This window comes from Sminthopsis crassicaudata, chromosome 2, assembly GCF_048593235.1.
Source record: "Sminthopsis crassicaudata isolate SCR6 chromosome 2, ASM4859323v1, whole genome shotgun sequence".
NCBI classification, from domain to species: domain Eukaryota; kingdom Metazoa; phylum Chordata; class Mammalia; order Dasyuromorphia; family Dasyuridae; genus Sminthopsis; species Sminthopsis crassicaudata.
In genome coordinates, this window is record NC_133618.1 from 231,385,094 (window position 1) to 231,402,593 (window position 17,500).

The window sequence follows — 17,500 nt, forward strand, 5'->3', positions numbered from 1 at the left end:
TCCTGGTTTCTGTTTCAAAAGTAAAGTCTCCTGCCAGGCACTGTGTGCCCTAGGACACTGGGTGTCCTCATGGGGTCCAGCAAAGAATCATTTCTCTCTGCTGCCATTAATAAGATTGTAATAATGTTAGTATCTTCTCGTTGCAAAGCATTCCCCCCCAAATCTCAAAGCTCTTTACAGACCCCAATGTAATGACTCCCAGAAGGCAGGTAAGTTTCAGAGAAAATAGCTATTGCATGGCATGAATGTAGCCAGGGAAATGTGAGCTGTAAAGTGGACTGGGATTGGCCTTAAGCCACCAGTGTGTCAGGGGCCATTCGTGTGCTCAAATACAAAATAAAGCCTGCTGTTGGCTCCAAGTCCGAAGTCCTGCGCTTCCTCCATTTCCCATACACTGAAGCTCAGACATGGTTATTGAGAAATCCTAGCCCAGGGATTTCAGGGAGCTTTGCTCAGAGTCTACTTGGAATATTATCTCTAAAACTGGGGGACATATTTGACAAGCTGGGGTAAATCCAGAGGAAAGTCACCAGGATGGCTGAAGGAACTGGGAATGAATGGTTTGCCTAGAAAAGAGAAGACTTGGGGTACAACAGGAAGAGAACAACATGGCAGGTGTTTTCTAATATCTGGAATGGAGATAGTACCTGAACATAATTCCTATAAAAGAGGTTTTAGCAGTACTTTCACTTTTTTATTTGTTTGCCTTTTCTTTCTCATGGTTTTTTCCCCTTTTGGTCTGATTTTTCTTGCACAACCTGATAAATATGGAAATGTGTTTAAAAGGATTGTACATATTTAATCTGTATCAGATTGCTTGCTGTCTTGGAGAGGGGATAAGTGAGGGAGGAAGAAAAATTTGGAACACAAAGTCTTACAAAAATGAATGTTGAAAACTATCCCTACATGAATTTAGGAAAATAAAACACTATTGAGAAAAAAAAGAAAGAGGGCTTAGACTTATTTTGTTTAGCCTCAAGGACAAAGCTGGAGCAGTGAATTTCAATTCAGCTCATCGTAATGAACCTTCTAATAAGTAGAATGGCCATTAAGGGGATAGGTTGTCTCGGTAAGTAGTGAGTTTCCTATCACTGGAGATGTTCAAACAGAGGCTGAATGATTTCATGTCAGAGACAGCACAATAGGGATTCCTGGATTTAACCTCTGGGGCTTATTTCAGCTCTAAGGTGAAGCCATGAATCTCTTCCATTTACTAGCTGTGGGATCTTGAAAGTCACTTTATCTCTTTTGGCCTCAGTTGTTTTATCTATAAAGTGATCTTCTATTTATCTGTTAGTGATTTCTCTATTCCCAGTTCAGATTATTATGGGGAAAATTACTTTATAAACCACAAAATGCTCGAGAAATGGGAGCTGTTTTATCCTTATTTTACTTCAATTAGATCAAACCACAGCAGTGTAAGATTCCAATTAAGGTCTTTTATTGTATATGTTTTATAATCAAGAATGTGCTGAAAATCAGGACATCTCAAGATGTCTACAGAGGGCTCTGGAAATGGACACTCGGGTAGATTCTTGATACACTCCCACCCCTTGACACATAAGAAGATTGCCAGGGAATTGCTTTACCAACCAATTCAATTAAAGATAGACCAAATGTTTATTTGTGTAGCTCAAAGCCCTCCCTTGCCCTCTTTCTTCTCCTGGAAAGGTTGTGATATCAATTATTTATTCCATAGAAGAACTAAGTTTTAGCCCTTCCCTTTGGAGGACTGATATTTTTTAGCTCCTTTTCCAGATATAGGATGAAAGGTCTTGTCTCAAATTATAGGAATTTTCAGTACTGGTAAGCAAGTAGGTGGGGTGAATTGAGAATAGGGTAGGCATCCCCACAGGCATACTTATATTAAAGCAAAATAGAAATAAACACCTGCAGTTATTCCTCCAGTCACCAGCCTGCATAAAGCTTAGTTCTTTAGTGATCTCATTACCTGAAAGCTTGGTGTTTTCTAACACACACAAAGTATAAGGTGTGCTACAAAGTCAGAAAACTAAGATTAAAATCTAAGCTCTGCCATTTACTAACTGTAGTATCTTGGGGAAGTCATTGTGGGGCTCAGTTTCCCCTTCTCTAGCTTATGTGATAGTTAGGTAAATGGAATGGCTGGAAAGCTGCCTCCCGGCTCTAATGTTCACTGCTCTAAGAGCCCTTCCAGTTCTATCATCTGGGATGGAAAGTCCCTTCCAGCTGACATTCTAAGTTCTAAGAGGCTTTCCAGCTCTGAAAATCTACATTCTAAGGCCTGTGACATAAAAATGAAAAACCAGTTCTGGCATTACTATTACATTACATTTTATGCTTCCAGGCTCATTCCAGTTCTGTCTCAGTTCTCTGTTCTAAGGTCACTCCCTGTTCTGACATTCTGATTCCTAGTGAAAAAGAAAGAAAGATTTATAAAAGAATTAAGTGGAAATCACTGGTGCCTATAAGTCCTTTCATTGAAAGTACAAAAATCAACCAGATGAGACTTTGTGGTAGATTAGCAATTTTTTTCCTCCCATAAATTTAAATAATATTGCTTGGGATAGTATGTGCTAACTTCTGGGATTCATCCCACTGAAGGAAGTATGTCAGGAGGAGGAAGGCATGATCCAGAAGGGTTAGGACTCATCTCTCCTGGTCATAAATACTCCAGGGGAGTGTGTATGTATGAGCAAGAGGAAAGAAAGTCACTGGCTCAGACTGAGAATTTCAAGCCCTCTTGTGTCTCTTCCATCCTCTGCTACTGGATGTTTGTTCTCTATAAGAAGAAATCCATTCTAGGTGTTTATTCTCTTCTCCCTGGCTATGTGTTCTAGTACCACAGTTCTTTTCAGAAAAAAAATAAGAACTTGTTTCCCTGGAAGAGATGGAAGTGTCCAAGTCACAATTCTAAACCAGGACCTGAAATTCTAAAAATCCTAATGAACTAGATCTGGTCCTTCAGTTAAGGGTTTAACCCTTTTTGTTCAGGAGGGATCCTAGAGATGGCCCCATCTAAAATGCCCCATTTGGAATTAGCCACCAAGTCGTCAGATTACCTCCTGTTTTGGGGGACAAGCCCTCTGGATGGGTCTTCCAGATTGGTTGTTAATTCTCTTTTTAAAAGATCTGAAAACTAGAGACCAGTGCCATAGGAGCCCTAACCAGAGAGACAGCATGCTTAATCTGGAAGGAAAACCTAGGGGATGGGGCATGTTTTGAAGTTTTGGAAAGTCTATTGAATGGAAGAGAAGTGAGACTCATTCTCTTTGGCTCCTGAGGGCAAAACTAGGGCACTTGGTAGAAGTTGAAGAGGGGCAAATATATTGGTTCATATCAAAGAAAACTTTTTAAATAATTAATATCTAAAAAGGATAGTGGCTGCCTTGGGAGGTAGGGATTCTCTTTTATTGGCAATCTCAGAATAACAGCCAGATAACCTCCCCACCATCACCACCACCGTCCTTCGAGATTCTCAAGAAGGGATTTTTGTCCAGGGAGGGCTGTACTAGAAGTCTTCATGGTCCTTTGCATCTGTGTGAGTCTGCACAAGAGACTCCTCGACATTGATCTCCAAGTCACTATACTTCATTTTAATCTTTCTCTCCCCTCATTATGATATTGGCCTAATTGAAGTGCCTCCATTTCCTGATCTATAAAAGGAAGGAGGGAAACTAGAAGACCTCTGAAACCTATGATTCTATGGCCCTGTGCTCCATTGACTGCAGAGCATTCTATAAATCCAATACGGGAATTTTGCAAAAGCCTACTTAATTTGTGTGTGTACATGTGCTTAGAATTGAATTTGGCTCCAAAATAAAAAGGCTTTCTGATTTTTGGTGGCATTATGATAGAAAAATAGTCGTTTTAAAAACCATCATAGAAATTGAAATCATCTAATAAAGTGAACATCTTATAAAAGAAATGCAAATTCTTATTTGTCAGATAATATTTTCAAGTCTATTGTACTAGATCCTCCACTCTCTTTCAGTGCCTCCCCAAGGAGCAACGATGGTCATGGCAGGGGAGCTACTGGATGATCTTTAATGATCTTAACCTAAAATTTTAGGTGGCTGTATATCTTGTTGGAAAGGCAACAGGGTATAGTAGACAAGAGAGCAGGATGTGAAGTCAAAGGGCCTAGGTACAAATCCTACATCTAACACTATGACCATGGCAAGTAGCTCATCATCTCAGAGACTCAGTTTCCTTATCTGTAAAATAGGCATGATTACACTTGAGATACTTGTTGTGAAGAAAACACTTTGTAAACCTTTGAGGGGGTGTAGAAAGAAGACTTCTTGAAATCCAAATCTTTCAATAGCAGCTGAAGCCTAGGAAACAAGAAACTGAATACTTATGGGACATCTTGGGGGTAAAAGAAGTAGCTCTCTGAATAGCTGGTCCAAAATCTAGCTGTGCCCTGTAATGTGGGAGTTGGGGGCTGGAGTGGAGGATGGTGAGAAAGGAGGAATATATCCTATGAAATAAGCCTTGAGGCTCTGCAGAAGTCCCAAAGATCTCCTTCACCTGGTAAATATTTGATCAGAAACAAAATAGCTTGGCTGGCCAGTTGGAGATGAGCACCAGGTGTGGGGGATGCCCTCTGGGAGGGCCTGGATGAGATGGGAAGGGTCCCATTCGAAGTGAGTCCTTTAAGCAGCCCCACTGGGAGGGGCTCAGACATTGAGAAGGGGCTGACGAGTGGTGTTGTACACATCAAGGAGCAGTGCTGTGACATTGCTTGTGTGGTCCTCTGCCCAGGCAGGGAAGGTTCCCAGCTGGAAGATGCTCTGGGCCCATGTATTCATGGCCAAGTTAAGCAGCAAAACACCTGCGAGGTTCATTAGGAGGCCTGTCCGCACCTGAAAAACACAAAACCCGGAAGAACAAAAGGTTCATCCAGAAGGACTGGACTGAATTCAGAGAAAGTCATAGCATTGTCAGAGAGATGCAAAGGAATCTGATAGAAGAAGCAAAGTCCTGGTTTTCCTATTAACTTGATGGCTAGATCATTAAAATTTTCTAAGACTCAGTTTTCTCATCAGTCAAATGGGAATAATGAATCCCTGATCTATTTCCTTAATAATGAGGCTATAAGACAGGGATTCTTTACATTTATGTCATAGATTCTTTGGCAGTCAGTCTGGCATAGTCCATTTCTCAGAAGAATGTTAATATTCTCAGAAGAAGTATATAAAATAAAATAATAAAATTATGAAGGATATTACTTTATTATTATTAATTATATTAAATTAAATATTAAAAAAAACAAGCTCAAAGATGTCAGGTTAAGGAGGATGAATATAAGAGAAGAAATGTAAAGGTAAGTGCTATCAACATATACATAAAGGGAATTGGGACTTTTTATAGGAAAGAGAGTTTTTTCAGAGAAAAAATCCCCCAGACCCACTTACTTAAGGACATTTCTCCACTGAGGGCAAGAACCAAGACTAACTTATTTAAAGGCAACCAGGTAGCACAGTGAATAGAGCACCATGTGTGGAATAAGAAAGATAACAATTCAGACTGCCTCAGATACTAGCTAGACATTAAACCTCAATTTTCTTGTCTGTAAAATGGGAGTAATAACAGTACCAATCTTCCAAGGTTGTTGTAAGGATCATATGAGGCAATATTAGTAGAAATTCTCAGCACAGTGCCTGGAACATAGTAGGTACTTAATGCTCTTTCTTTTCCCTTATCTTTGTTCCTTCTGAGCACCTAACACAAGCACCTATATGGAGTAGTTTCTTAGTAAATGTTTGCTAAATGAATGAAACAAATGTATTCCTAATACAAATAGAATATCACCTAAAATGAAATGTGGAGCATTGAATGTAGAACGTGAGTGAAGAGGGAGAACTTTAGAACACACACTAACAAAGCCGAAAGGGACCTTAGATCATAGACCAGTGTAGCTGGAAGAGACTTAGAACCTAGGCTCCTGAGACTGGAAGGGGTCTTCCAAACAGTCCAACAGATCTAGAAAAGACTTCAGAACATAGAACTTTGTTGTAGGGAAGGATCATAGGGATGATCCAGCTTCAGATTTCTCACTTTCCAGGTTGAAAAACTGACTAAAGTAACAAAGTCACTCAGCTCATAAATGGCAGAATCTAGAACTTAAGCCCTTGACCCCCAATCTAGGTTTTATTCAGGATGCAATCCTGCCTGTGGGGCTGAATCTCCAAACTTGCAAACTATTTGCAGTTAAACTTTGCTCTGCACGTTCTGAATACCCCTTGGGAGGAGGACAAAGGTATTCACTCCATTTATCCCTAGGGTGGATGTGAACTTGGCCCTTTTTTTAAAATAGAGGTACCAAGACTGAAGGAAGTAACGGAGGGCCAAAGATGTCTTGTGAAACAAGACTCTCTGCTTGGCTGATCAGGTCCAAGAGGTGATGAACCCATGGTTGAGGAAATTGGGTGGAAGGTCAGGCAAGAGTTTGCTGAGCTAATGTCTCTGAATCCTTGGAGTGGCAATTTAGCATAAGGATAAGGAATATGGAGCAGGAATCAAGAAAATCTGAATTTGAGGCACAAGGCTAGCAATAGCAAGTCTTATTTGTGATCTTGGAGACGTCTCTTCATTTCATGAACCTCAGTTTTCTTATCTGTTTTATGGGAACCTCAATGGGCTATCTCAGGGAAAGTATGTTGTTAACTGTAAAGTACCACAGAAACAAAACCAGTTGTAGTCTTTGCCAGAGTTAATTTTCTGGGCTAAGTGGAGAATGTGTCAGGGGCCTCAGAAGACAAGATTTCATGACTTAGAGCTTAGACTTCCATACCCTATGGTATGAGAAAAGATTTCTAGGCCTCTTACCCTACTTGGTCTCCTTCTTTTCCTCCACTTAATAGTACTTTTTCTATTACATGTAAAAGATAGTTTTCAACGCTCATTTTCACAAGATTTTTGAGTTCCAAATTTTTCTCTCTCCCTCCCTGCCTTCCTCAAGATAGTAAGCAATCTAATATAAGTTATACATGTACAATTATGTTAAACCTATTTCCATTGTGAACATTTTGACTTAACTTGAGCCCAAATTTTTCGATTCTAGCAACATAGCCGGGTGTAGTGGAAAAAGCACAAGATGCGGGATCAGAATTTGTTTTTAGTCATTTCATCACATCCAACACTTTGTGACCACACTCGGGGTTCTTGGCAAGAACACTGGTGTGGTTTGCCATATACTTCTCCAGCTTATTTTACAGATGAGGAAATTGAGGCAAATAAGGTTAAGTGACTTGCCTAGGGTCACACAGCTAGTAAGTATCTAAGGCCAAATTTGAAATCAGGAAAATGAGTCCTTAATTCTAAGCCTGGCAAGCTATCCACTTTGCCACATACCACTCCTGGGTTCAAATGCTACTTCAAGTATTTATTGAATCTCTGTGAATCTGAGAAAGTCATTTCCTCTCTCTGAATCTCACTTTCCCCTTTGTGGGTTAATTGGCAGCCAAACCTTTTATATATGGGTCAGAGTTAAGATGCATTTATAGGTAATGGTAGTAGATGGACCTCAACTTAGAAACCTTAGAAAATGCTTAAAACTTTGGGCTCAGCTCAAATCCCATCCAGCCCGTGGATTCTTCCCTGACTTTGCTACCCATACTGATTTCTGCCCATCTTGGTGTTCAGAGTTTTTTGAGACCAGGAGAATTTCTTTTTAGTTATACAGACCCCTTTGGCTATCTGGTGAAGTAGATCCCTTTTCAGAATAATGTTTTTTAAATGCATAAAGTAAAATATAAAAAAACCATAATTAGAATGCAGATATCAAAACTTGTTTTTAGCTAAATTCACAAACTTTCTGAAATCTATCCATAAATCACTAGTGAATCTATGGACCCCAAGTTAGGAAGCTCTAGTCATTTCTCATTTTATAATGAGAAAACAGAGGAGAAATTACTTCCAAGGTCTCATGCTAGATTAACAGTTAAACTAGAAATATAACTTGGGCCTCCTGACTTCCAGGTCAGCACTTTGTACAACTTGTCTTTCCAATTAGACTCCAATCCCCTTGAAGGCAGGCTTGTAAGGATACTTCCTTGGGACCTGTACAGCACTGAACAAAGGATTTCAGTAGAGACAAAATGGTGAAATGACTTTTCTTTTAAGAGATTTAGGGCCTCCAGACAACTTATTCAAAAAGCAAGGTTCCTTTCCTCCTCCCTACCTTTCAAAGTCCAATCCTATCCAATAACATTGTTAGATACCTACTAAGGGCCAGGCACTATGGGAAATATGGAGGTTACAATTTTGAAAACAAAAGACAGTCCTTGCCCTCAAGGAGCCTACAATCTAACTGGTGTCCTTTCTTTGGCCACCTCTAGTCTATAATAATTCTTTTTTGTTGTTGTTATTTTCTTTCTTTTTCTTTTCTTTTTTGAGAGGCAGTTGGGGTTAAGTGAGCTGTCCTGGACAATTAGTAAATAAATGTCTGAGGTAAAATTTGAACTCAGGCCCTCCTGACTTCAGGGCTGATGCTCTATCCACTGTACCATCTACCTGTCCATCTAGTCATAATTCTTAAGTTCCAAAGAGCCTGATCATTAGATACTAGCAATGTAGACCACTGTAATAGAAAGAACTTGAGATCTGGAATCAGAAGATCTGGGTTCAATCCCTTGGTTACTTACAACCTTGTGAGTTTCCCCAAATTAAAGGGTTTGAACCACATGATCCCTAACATTTTGCATGCTAAAAGTCACTCAGAAACTCTGAATTGTAGGCTGTGTAGGGCCTCTATCTATTTGATTTCCCAGGTGGGAGCCAGGAGGGTGGCCCATGAATCATCTGGGAAGCTAGGGCCTATCTGCTCCTGGGGTGATCTAGGTGGGGGTTATCAATACAGAAAACTGAGGGATCTGCCAGAGGAAAAGCTGCCTGCCCCCAAGAGCTTGCAGCCAGATTCTGGGAGGAGCAACTCAGCATGGAGGCCTCTCTGGAGATAGGTTTACTAAGTGGGAAAGGAACTAATGAGTGTTCCCCAAGCTCCTAGCCCTAGTGCAACACTAATTAGCCTTTAAATAAGTACACTTTCCTGTCTGAAACCAGCCCTGGAAGCAGAACAGATAAAGGTGTGTGATGTTCAAACAGAGATTACTTCTCTTTCTCTTTTCTCCTTCTTATCATCTGTATCTCTGAAAACAAAACAAAACAAAAAAACCTAAGTATCTTATAGTCCTGACTCCCTACTCTTTCATAACTAAGGAAACAAAAAGGACACTCTGCTGTCCATCATTTGGTGACCTTCTGTATAATCATTAATCATTTTCTTGCACAGAGGATAAGGGCATAGGGCCACAGCTAAAAATAAACCACTTATGTTTCAAATTTATATAGTCTGCCTTCTTCAACTTATTTGGGGGAATATTGAGATGAACCTATGTTCTCCAAATGGCCTCCAATTATAATCACTAGCATTTTTACAGTTCTAAGACTTGCAGAGCATTTTATAAATATTATCTCACTTTATCCTTACAGCCCCAGAAAGTAAATGCTATTATTATCCTCATATACAGATGAGGAAACTGAGGCAGGCAGAAGTTTAAATGACTTGGTAGAAAGATAGGAGATTTAGAGCAAGAAGAGACCTCAGAGGTCATTATCTAGTCCAACTTCATTTTACAGATGAAGAAACAGATCTAGAGAGACCCAGATCACTGAAGTGGCACTGACTTCACAGCTTCCTCCAAGCAACGGGTCCCCCTCTCTCCTTGTTGAAGTTCACAACTGTCTCTTAGGAAGTTACCATGTCTTTGACCAGCAGATGTCCAGAGGCAAAGGCAATGGAGTTGGGAGGTGTTGACACTGGAAGCATAAAAGCATAGGAGCAACCAACTGTTCCGGGGATCATCAGATACAGGGGATGGACTCGAAGGCGAATGGCCTGACCCAGGCAAGAGAGGGAGAAAGAAAACATATCAAACAAATTTCAGAGCTGGAAGAGACCTTTGAGATCATCCAGTACAACTTCTTCATTAATTATGTTCTATTTTAAAAATGTTTTTAAAACTTTAATATTAAACAGCAGTATAATCAATTAAACTTTAGTAACTGCACTTAAATTAATTTCACCACATATAGTATTATCGCTTTTCAGACAGTCCTAGTCTTTATTATGATTCTTTGGCAATTCATTCTTTTAAAAAATGTTTCTGGTTAATTTTTTAAGACTGGATTTCTCTATTTCACCCCAGCTAGAGGGACAGCAATCACTCACAGGCTTGAACCCATTGCTGATTGGCAAAGGAGTTTTGACCAGATCTGTCTTTTCAGTCAGAGCTGGTTTGCCCTTCATAGGCAGCCTGATAGAGTTCCGCACCAGAAGGCTCACCCTATTTAGGGTCAGACAGTGAGGGTGCCAAATTGACTTGAACCAGTGCAGCTCAGAATCCCTGAACTCAATCAACCCACCAGTATCAGGGATTACAGGCATGTACCACCACATGGGTGGATGGCTTTTGTTTCTAGATCAGCAACATTTCCAGTGTATTCCTCCCTCTCCTCCTCCCGGATATCATCCCTTATGACAAAAAATGAAAAAAAATTAAGTTAAAAATTAGCCAACCTCTCCCCCCTGCCAAAAAAAATTCTGACATTATCTGTAGTGATCCTCAAACATAATCAGTTAAGAAGTAAAGAAAAGATGGAAGATGTCTTCTTTTACTTCTTCTCTGGGACCAAGCCTAGTTACTATAATCTTAGGGCATTCAATTTTGTGATTTTCTTGTTGTGGTTTCCATTTGCCTTGTGGCAGTCATTGTGCAGATCATTTTCTTGATTTTGCTCCTTCTAGTTTGCATCAGTTCACTTAAGTTTTCATATACCCTGCAATTGTCCTGTTCACCATTTTTATAGCATAGTAATACTCCATTATATTAGTTCACCACAACTTGCTTATTCATTCCTCATTTGATGAGTCTTTACTTAGTTTCCAGTTCTTTTTATTATAAATATTCTAGTGATTTTGGGACTTTTGTCATTCGACTGTTTTGGGCTATATGCCTAGCAGTGGAATCTCTGGGTCAAAAAGGTATGGACATTTTAATCACCCCCTAATTTTTAAAAACTAAATGATAATGCCACATAATGGCCATTTATTCTTAGTGATCTTTCCTCTTCTTATTTAGTTGCTGATCATTTGCTAGTTCTGGTTTTCATTAGTTTGCATCATTTCATAAAGATTTTCTAATTTTTTTGCATTATGTATGTTTTGCAACAGGTATGAGGATATCTATTGGTGTTAATTGTGTTGTTTCCCCATTTCACCAAGGTACTATAATTTATTTAACTATTCCTCTATTTTATACATTTAGATAATTTATAATTTGCTTTTTTTGTTTTTGTTTTGCAATTATGCACTATACCACTAAAAGAAAATCTTTAAATAGATAGCTTCTTTTTTTGTTGTTTTTGATAACACAAATTGTGGTCATAATCTCAAGAAGAGGATGATTATTTTTGTGACTTTTACTGTGTACTGCCAAATTAATCTTTTGAAAGATTCTTCAACTTTGCAATTTTACCAGCAAAAATAAGAATATATTTTCTTCTCCTTTACTCCAACAACTGTGAGCTTAGTTGCTTCTGAGGGAGTGATTTGCATGAGATAGTATACAATCCATAATTTGTATCCTATTAATTATTAGTGAAACTGAGCATTTATGGGGAAGTAATTGTGAACAATTTGTATTTCTTCTTTTGAAAACTCAAGCCTTCATTTTACAGTGGAAGAAATAAAATTTGGAGGTGAGGAGTGACTTGCCCAATCTGATCAATAGTGCATGGGACTGATATTCCAATTCTAGGATTCAGGGCTGTCAAATCCAAGTTCAATGCAATTTCTGCTGTCTCACTTTACTCTGCTATTAGTTTCTCTAATCTTCATTGAATTATATTTTACCTTGATACTAACATTAGGAACAAGCTGAAGCAAAATTATAAGAGGAAAAAAATTGCTCCCAAACAAAAATCCACCCAAGACTAAAATCACAAGTAACCATTAACTCCCTCCCTTTTCTATATCCTTTGACATAGAATGCTGAGAACACTGGATTTAGAATCAGAGTCTGGATTTGAATTATGTTTCTCCTACTTAGAAGCTATAGCTATACTTCAAAGGAGCATCCAGAAGGAATGTTAAATATTTAAATAAAATTATATTGTAATCTATTATATATTTATATAACATTTGATTATATATATTTCTATAATATATTAATTATATATTTATTATATAATGTGTTTGTAATAGAAATATGATTTTAAAACAATATTTTAATGATTTAATAATGAAGATATTAAAACTTGATCCTAAAAAGGATGAAAAAAGTTCTGCCCATTCTTCTTTGTGGAGGTGGAGTATGTATGTAGAAAAAGGTATATCCTGTCAGACCCTGCTGATTTGTTCATTAGGTTTGAAGAACTATTTCTTTTCCCCTTAAAAATTTTTCTTTTCGGGGGCAGCTAGGTGGCGCAGTGGATAGAGCACCAGCCTTGAATTCAGGAGGACCCGAGTTCAAATCTGGTCTCAGAGACATAACATTTCCTAGCTGTGTGATCCTGGGCAAGTCACTTAACCCCAGCCTCAGGAAAAACAAAAACAAACAAAAAAAAAAATTTTCTTTTCAAAGACTTATTCACTGTGTGGGGGAGGGGAAAGATAAATGCAAAAATGAAAGCAAAAACAAAAGTTATCCCTAAAATTATTATTTTTTTTTAAATAGCATCCAATGCTCAATCTAAAGGAATGTATCTGATTAACAGCTCATCAAGAGTGTTGTTCTTTAGTTATATCCAGTTCTCTTCATAATAACCCCATTTGGAATTTTCTTGTCAAAGATACTGGAGTGGCTTGCCATTTCCTTCTCCCTGTCATTTTACAGATGGGGAAACTGAGGCAAACAGGGTTAAGTGACTTTCCCAGGGTCATACAGCTAGTATCTGAGGTTAGATTTGAACTCAATCACATGAGTCTTTTTGATTTAGCCTGGCAATCTATCTACTGTATTACCTAGTTGTCCATCAAGAGTAGAAGAAACCATCTTTGGATGGAAGGGACTTTCTGGAGCTCCTTAAAACCAGATCATTATAAGCAAACCCTGTGGTCTGCTGTGGCCAAGAGTGGCCACGGCTTCTCCCAGTATCTTTTCTGACAGCTTAGGACAGCCCTCCTTGAGGAGAGACCCTCCCATCCTGTTGATGTGCACCACATGCATTGGCTGGAGCAGACGCCCTCATTTTGGGGCACTTACCAGTTCAGCAAGGACTGGGAGGAAAATGATGATGGTGGCTGTGTTGCTGGCAAACTCGGTGAAGAAGGCGATCACCGCAGAGATGAGAAGGACCGCAATGGCTGGTGGCACATTCTCCAAGGGATGCAGCCGCCCACCGATCCATGCTGACAGCCCTGACTCCTGCCACAGGGGGAAGAGAGGACCTTACCATTCATCCCTCTACTATCTACTGGATTTGGAAAATAACTTGGCTGGTTCTACACTAACATTATGGCTGTTTCCTCATTGGCCAATGGAATAAATTATCAAAACACTAAAAAGTTCAACACCTCTTCTATGGATCGATTTGATTATTGATTGATAAGAGTTCTTTGCATTTGTATAATGGAGAGAGCTAGCTTTGTTGCCAGGGTTTAAAGCCTATCTCTGACACAGTCGCTGTGTGACTCTGAGCAAGTCACAATATTTCTGTGCTTTTGGCAAATCACTAAATGTCTGTGTAGCAAAGAAGGTGCTCATCTCTGGGTGAGGGAATTTCCTCATCTTGGACTTCCCTATATCAATGAAATCACAGGTCTGGGCCCTAAGGATTCCTATTATTTGTAGATGCTACTTTTTTTTTTTGATGAGATAATTGGGGCTAAGTGGTTTGTTTAGGGTCACACAGCTAGGAAGTGTTAAGTGTCTGAGTCCAGATTTGAACTCATTCTTCCAGGGGATGCCCCTAGTGCTTTGTATTTTTCATGGATTTCCCCAAGTTATTTTGGCAGATAGCATTATCCTTATTTGACAGAAAGTTCAGAATTGAGAATTATCTATCTAAGGTCACACAGATTGTGACTGCCATAACCAGGACTCAGACCTAAAAAATTTGATTTGGAATTAGAATACTTGAGTTGAATTCTGACTTTTCCGCGTATTAACAAGACTAAGGACCACTTGCCCTTTGATATGTTGGCTCCTTGTGGCTTCCCAAAGGGTCTAGTGTAAGAGGATTGAATTAACAACATGGATTGGTAGAAAAAGCATGTGGATTCTAGGTTTTAGTCTTGGCTTTGCCGCTAGCTAATTGGATGACTTTGAGGATGTCCATTTCTCTGGTTAGATATCTAGACTTAGAATCAGAAAATGCAGGTTCACATCCAGCTCAACTACTGATTTCTTTGGTAGTAGGGATAGGGGTGGGGGGAGGAGGAGGAAGAACAAGCATTTATTAATGCCTACAATGTGCCAGACACTGCGCTAGGTGCTTTACAAACAGTGTTTTCCTTGATTTTTTCTTTTTTGTGATTTTTCACAAACCACTTGATTTCTCCAGGCCTCAGTGTCCCTATTTGCAAAATGCCAGGGTTTGACTAGGTTCCCTATGAGGGCCCTTCTAGCACTATCATTCAGTGCTCCTGTGATTCTGTAACCCTTTCGGATTTCTCTAAAATCCTTTGAATTGATCATGTCCCGTGGCTCAATGCTCAGGGCTCCTCCCATGACTCCCTCACTGCTTGACTAGTGAGTTAGTGAAGAAATAGTCAGTGAATGGATAGAGAACAAGCCTTCTCCCCACCACTCCACCCCACCCCCTCCAGATCCCAGGGAGAGGTGGATGAGGAATGTGGCCTCTGCCCCCCCTCTGTCAGCCACTGGCTCTGGCCCAGAAAGGACCAACGTGGTATCCAATTAACCAAAGAGTAGAAGTTCCAAAGTAGAATGTTAATGACCAAGGTGCTTGATGCCTTGTGGGATGAGAGGGGGAGGGGAAGAGAGAAATCAGTCCCCAGATCTTCCCTGGAGCTGGACGCTATGACAATGCACTCCTTAGTAAATAATCCCATGTGCTGATTTCCCTGAGGATGAGCCAGGTCACCCCCACCTCTCACTAAGCCTCAATTTCCACAGAAAAAATAGACTGGATTATAGCTGAAAATGTTATGTGGTATCCCTGAGAAGAAAGGTTTTGCAGCTCTGAAGCTCTGATGATAGTTATTGTTTTTTTAATAATAGCTTTTTTAAAATTTTTCAAAAGACATGCAAAGACAGTTTTCAACATTCACCCTTGCAAAACCTCGTGTTGCATATTTTTCTCCCTCTCTCCACATCACTCCCCACCCTTAGACAGCAAATAATCCAATACAGGTTAAACATGTGCAATTCTTCTGAATACTGAATGATACTTTTGCTGGGCCTTTAGGTGATGGAGAGGACGGGGCTCCTCTTAACAGTGATAACAATCATATCCAGACCTCTCCTCTTTTGTTTTCCACATCTCTAAGGCTCAGAGATTCTGTAACTGAATGTGGAGGTTGCAAAATTCTGATTTATTATCAGTAAATGTTTCATTTGTACCCATATTTTATAAATTTATATACCTGGGATCATGAAAAAATTTCTTGGGTAAAAAGGAGTCACGAGTGGGAAAAATCTAAAAAGCCCTGCTCTAACATACTTATGTAATTCTTCTGTTTTATTCCTCCACTAGCCTGGGAGATTTGTGAAGGCAGAGCCCAGACTTCCTTTGTCTGGCACAGGGCTTTACATACAGTAGGTTGTAAATACGTTGCTGAAATTTCTGTGACTTGCTTTGCTCCCAGGTCGGATGCAAGTCATCTACTAAACAGGCAGGGCCACCATGGCTGGCCTGGGCAGCCCACATCTCTCCCCGACGGAGAGAGCGCGGAAGTGCCCACTTGAGCTGTATTCCCCTCAGCCCCAAAGTTGCAGTGTTCTGATTGGTGAGAGAGAGTACACTGTATCTAGCCAGCCCTAGACAGCCAACCACGATTCCCTCTGGTCTTTCTTCCCCTACCTCTGTGACTGCTGCATCCCACAAAAGTGGATCTCCAGAGACCTTGCCCTGAGGAGTAAATCCCTCAATTTTGGGACTAGTCCCGGGGACCATGATGTCCTGACTGAGGAAAGCTCACCCTCTCTAGCCAATCCCAACATAGACATTCATCCCAATTGTTTTTCCTCTTCTTGTTCTGTAAACAATAATCAAATCCATACATACTGCCATGGCTTCTAGAAGGCACTTACCAATCAACCACCATTTCTGTGACTCCCCCACTCAAAACTGCCCTTTCTGACCCCCATCCCCTTCTGTGGATGTTGTCAAAATGTAAGCTCCCTGAGGAGAGGAAACGCCTCACTTTTGAGTTTATATACCCAGAATTAGCACTTTTCATGGCAGAGAGTAAGCACCTAAAAATGTTTATTCACTCCTTGGTGATCATGAGTAGGCTATTTCTTCCCTCTGGATTTCAGTTTCTTTTAGCGACAAAATGGAGACAATTTGCAAGACTATTTGTAAAGGAAATGTTTTATAAATTGCAAAGTGTCAAAGAAAATGGTCTGTAACCATACACAGGGGCATTTACAGTGTACAAAAGCCTTTCACATCCATTATGTCATTTGATCTTAATGGCAACTCAAGGACAGAGGCCGGGCAGGTGTTAACTCTGCCTTCCAGAAGAAGAAACTATACCCTAGAGAGGTTAAATGATTTCCAGGGAACCATCAAGCTAATAAATGACTTGAAGCCAGGGCTCCTGACCTTGTTTTCTTTCCCTTTTCTTCCCTTTCTGATCATGACTTCTAATCATAGAATGTCAGAACTAAAAAGGATCTTAGGACATAGAACAAAGATGTTAGTTCTGGAAGAGATCTAAGGTTGTGAAATGCAGAATTTCCAGCAGGAAAAGACTTTGGAGGTGATGGACTCCAAACCCCTCTCCCATTTTTCAATGAGAAAACATTACAAAAGAGGAAATTACTAGGTTGAGGTGACAGTTTTAAGTGGCAACACCAAGTCCCAACTCAAGTATTCCTGATGTCCAAGTCCCCAGTTTTGTTTTTAAGAAAAATCACCCCTTCCCTTCTTGGAACAGAACTCCACCCCTCGCCTCCCACCAGTTCTGAGGCTTGACAAAGCACCTTCAGGAAGCAGTGGGGATCCGTGCCATTATGAAAGATTTCTCCTTATCCCCTAATCCTCCTAGAACTTCCTGCAGCCAGTACCAAACAAAAGAAAGTTACCCCTCCTCACAAAGTCCCGAGGGCAGGCCCCAGCCTGAGGGGCCACTTAGGGGTCTCTCAAACATCGGGAGGAGGACATTACCTCGCATCCTTTGGCCATTGCAAAGCCCCCACCCAGCAGGAGGATGATGTTCCAAGGCACTGTCTCTTGGGCCTTCTTCCAAGACAGCAGGGGCTCCATCTCTGTGTTGGGAGCTGGGCAGAGAAACACCCCCCAAAATCATGATATGAGGATGCAG

At 40.2% G+C, this 17,500-nt stretch overlaps 1 protein-coding gene across 2 annotated transcripts in view; it reads right to left on the bottom strand.

Annotated features, from left to right (window-relative positions):
- Positions 1-1,419: 1,419 nt before the first annotated feature.
- The window catches only part of SLC13A3 (solute carrier family 13 member 3), a 76,323-nt gene continuing 60,242 nt past the window's right edge, over positions 1,420-17,500 (bottom strand). For both annotated transcript variants that reach the window (XM_074288537.1, XM_074288538.1), the window contains 4 exons: positions 17,344-17,456; positions 13,251-13,412; positions 9,746-9,883; positions 1,420-4,847 (listed from right to left, as the gene is read on the bottom strand). In XM_074288537.1, coding sequence (XP_074144638.1) covers positions 4,662-4,847; positions 9,746-9,883; positions 13,251-13,412; positions 17,344-17,456 — 599 coding nt within the window. In that variant the 3' untranslated portion in view covers positions 1,420-4,661. The remainder of the gene's footprint in view (positions 4,848-9,745; positions 9,884-13,250; positions 13,413-17,343; positions 17,457-17,500) is intronic.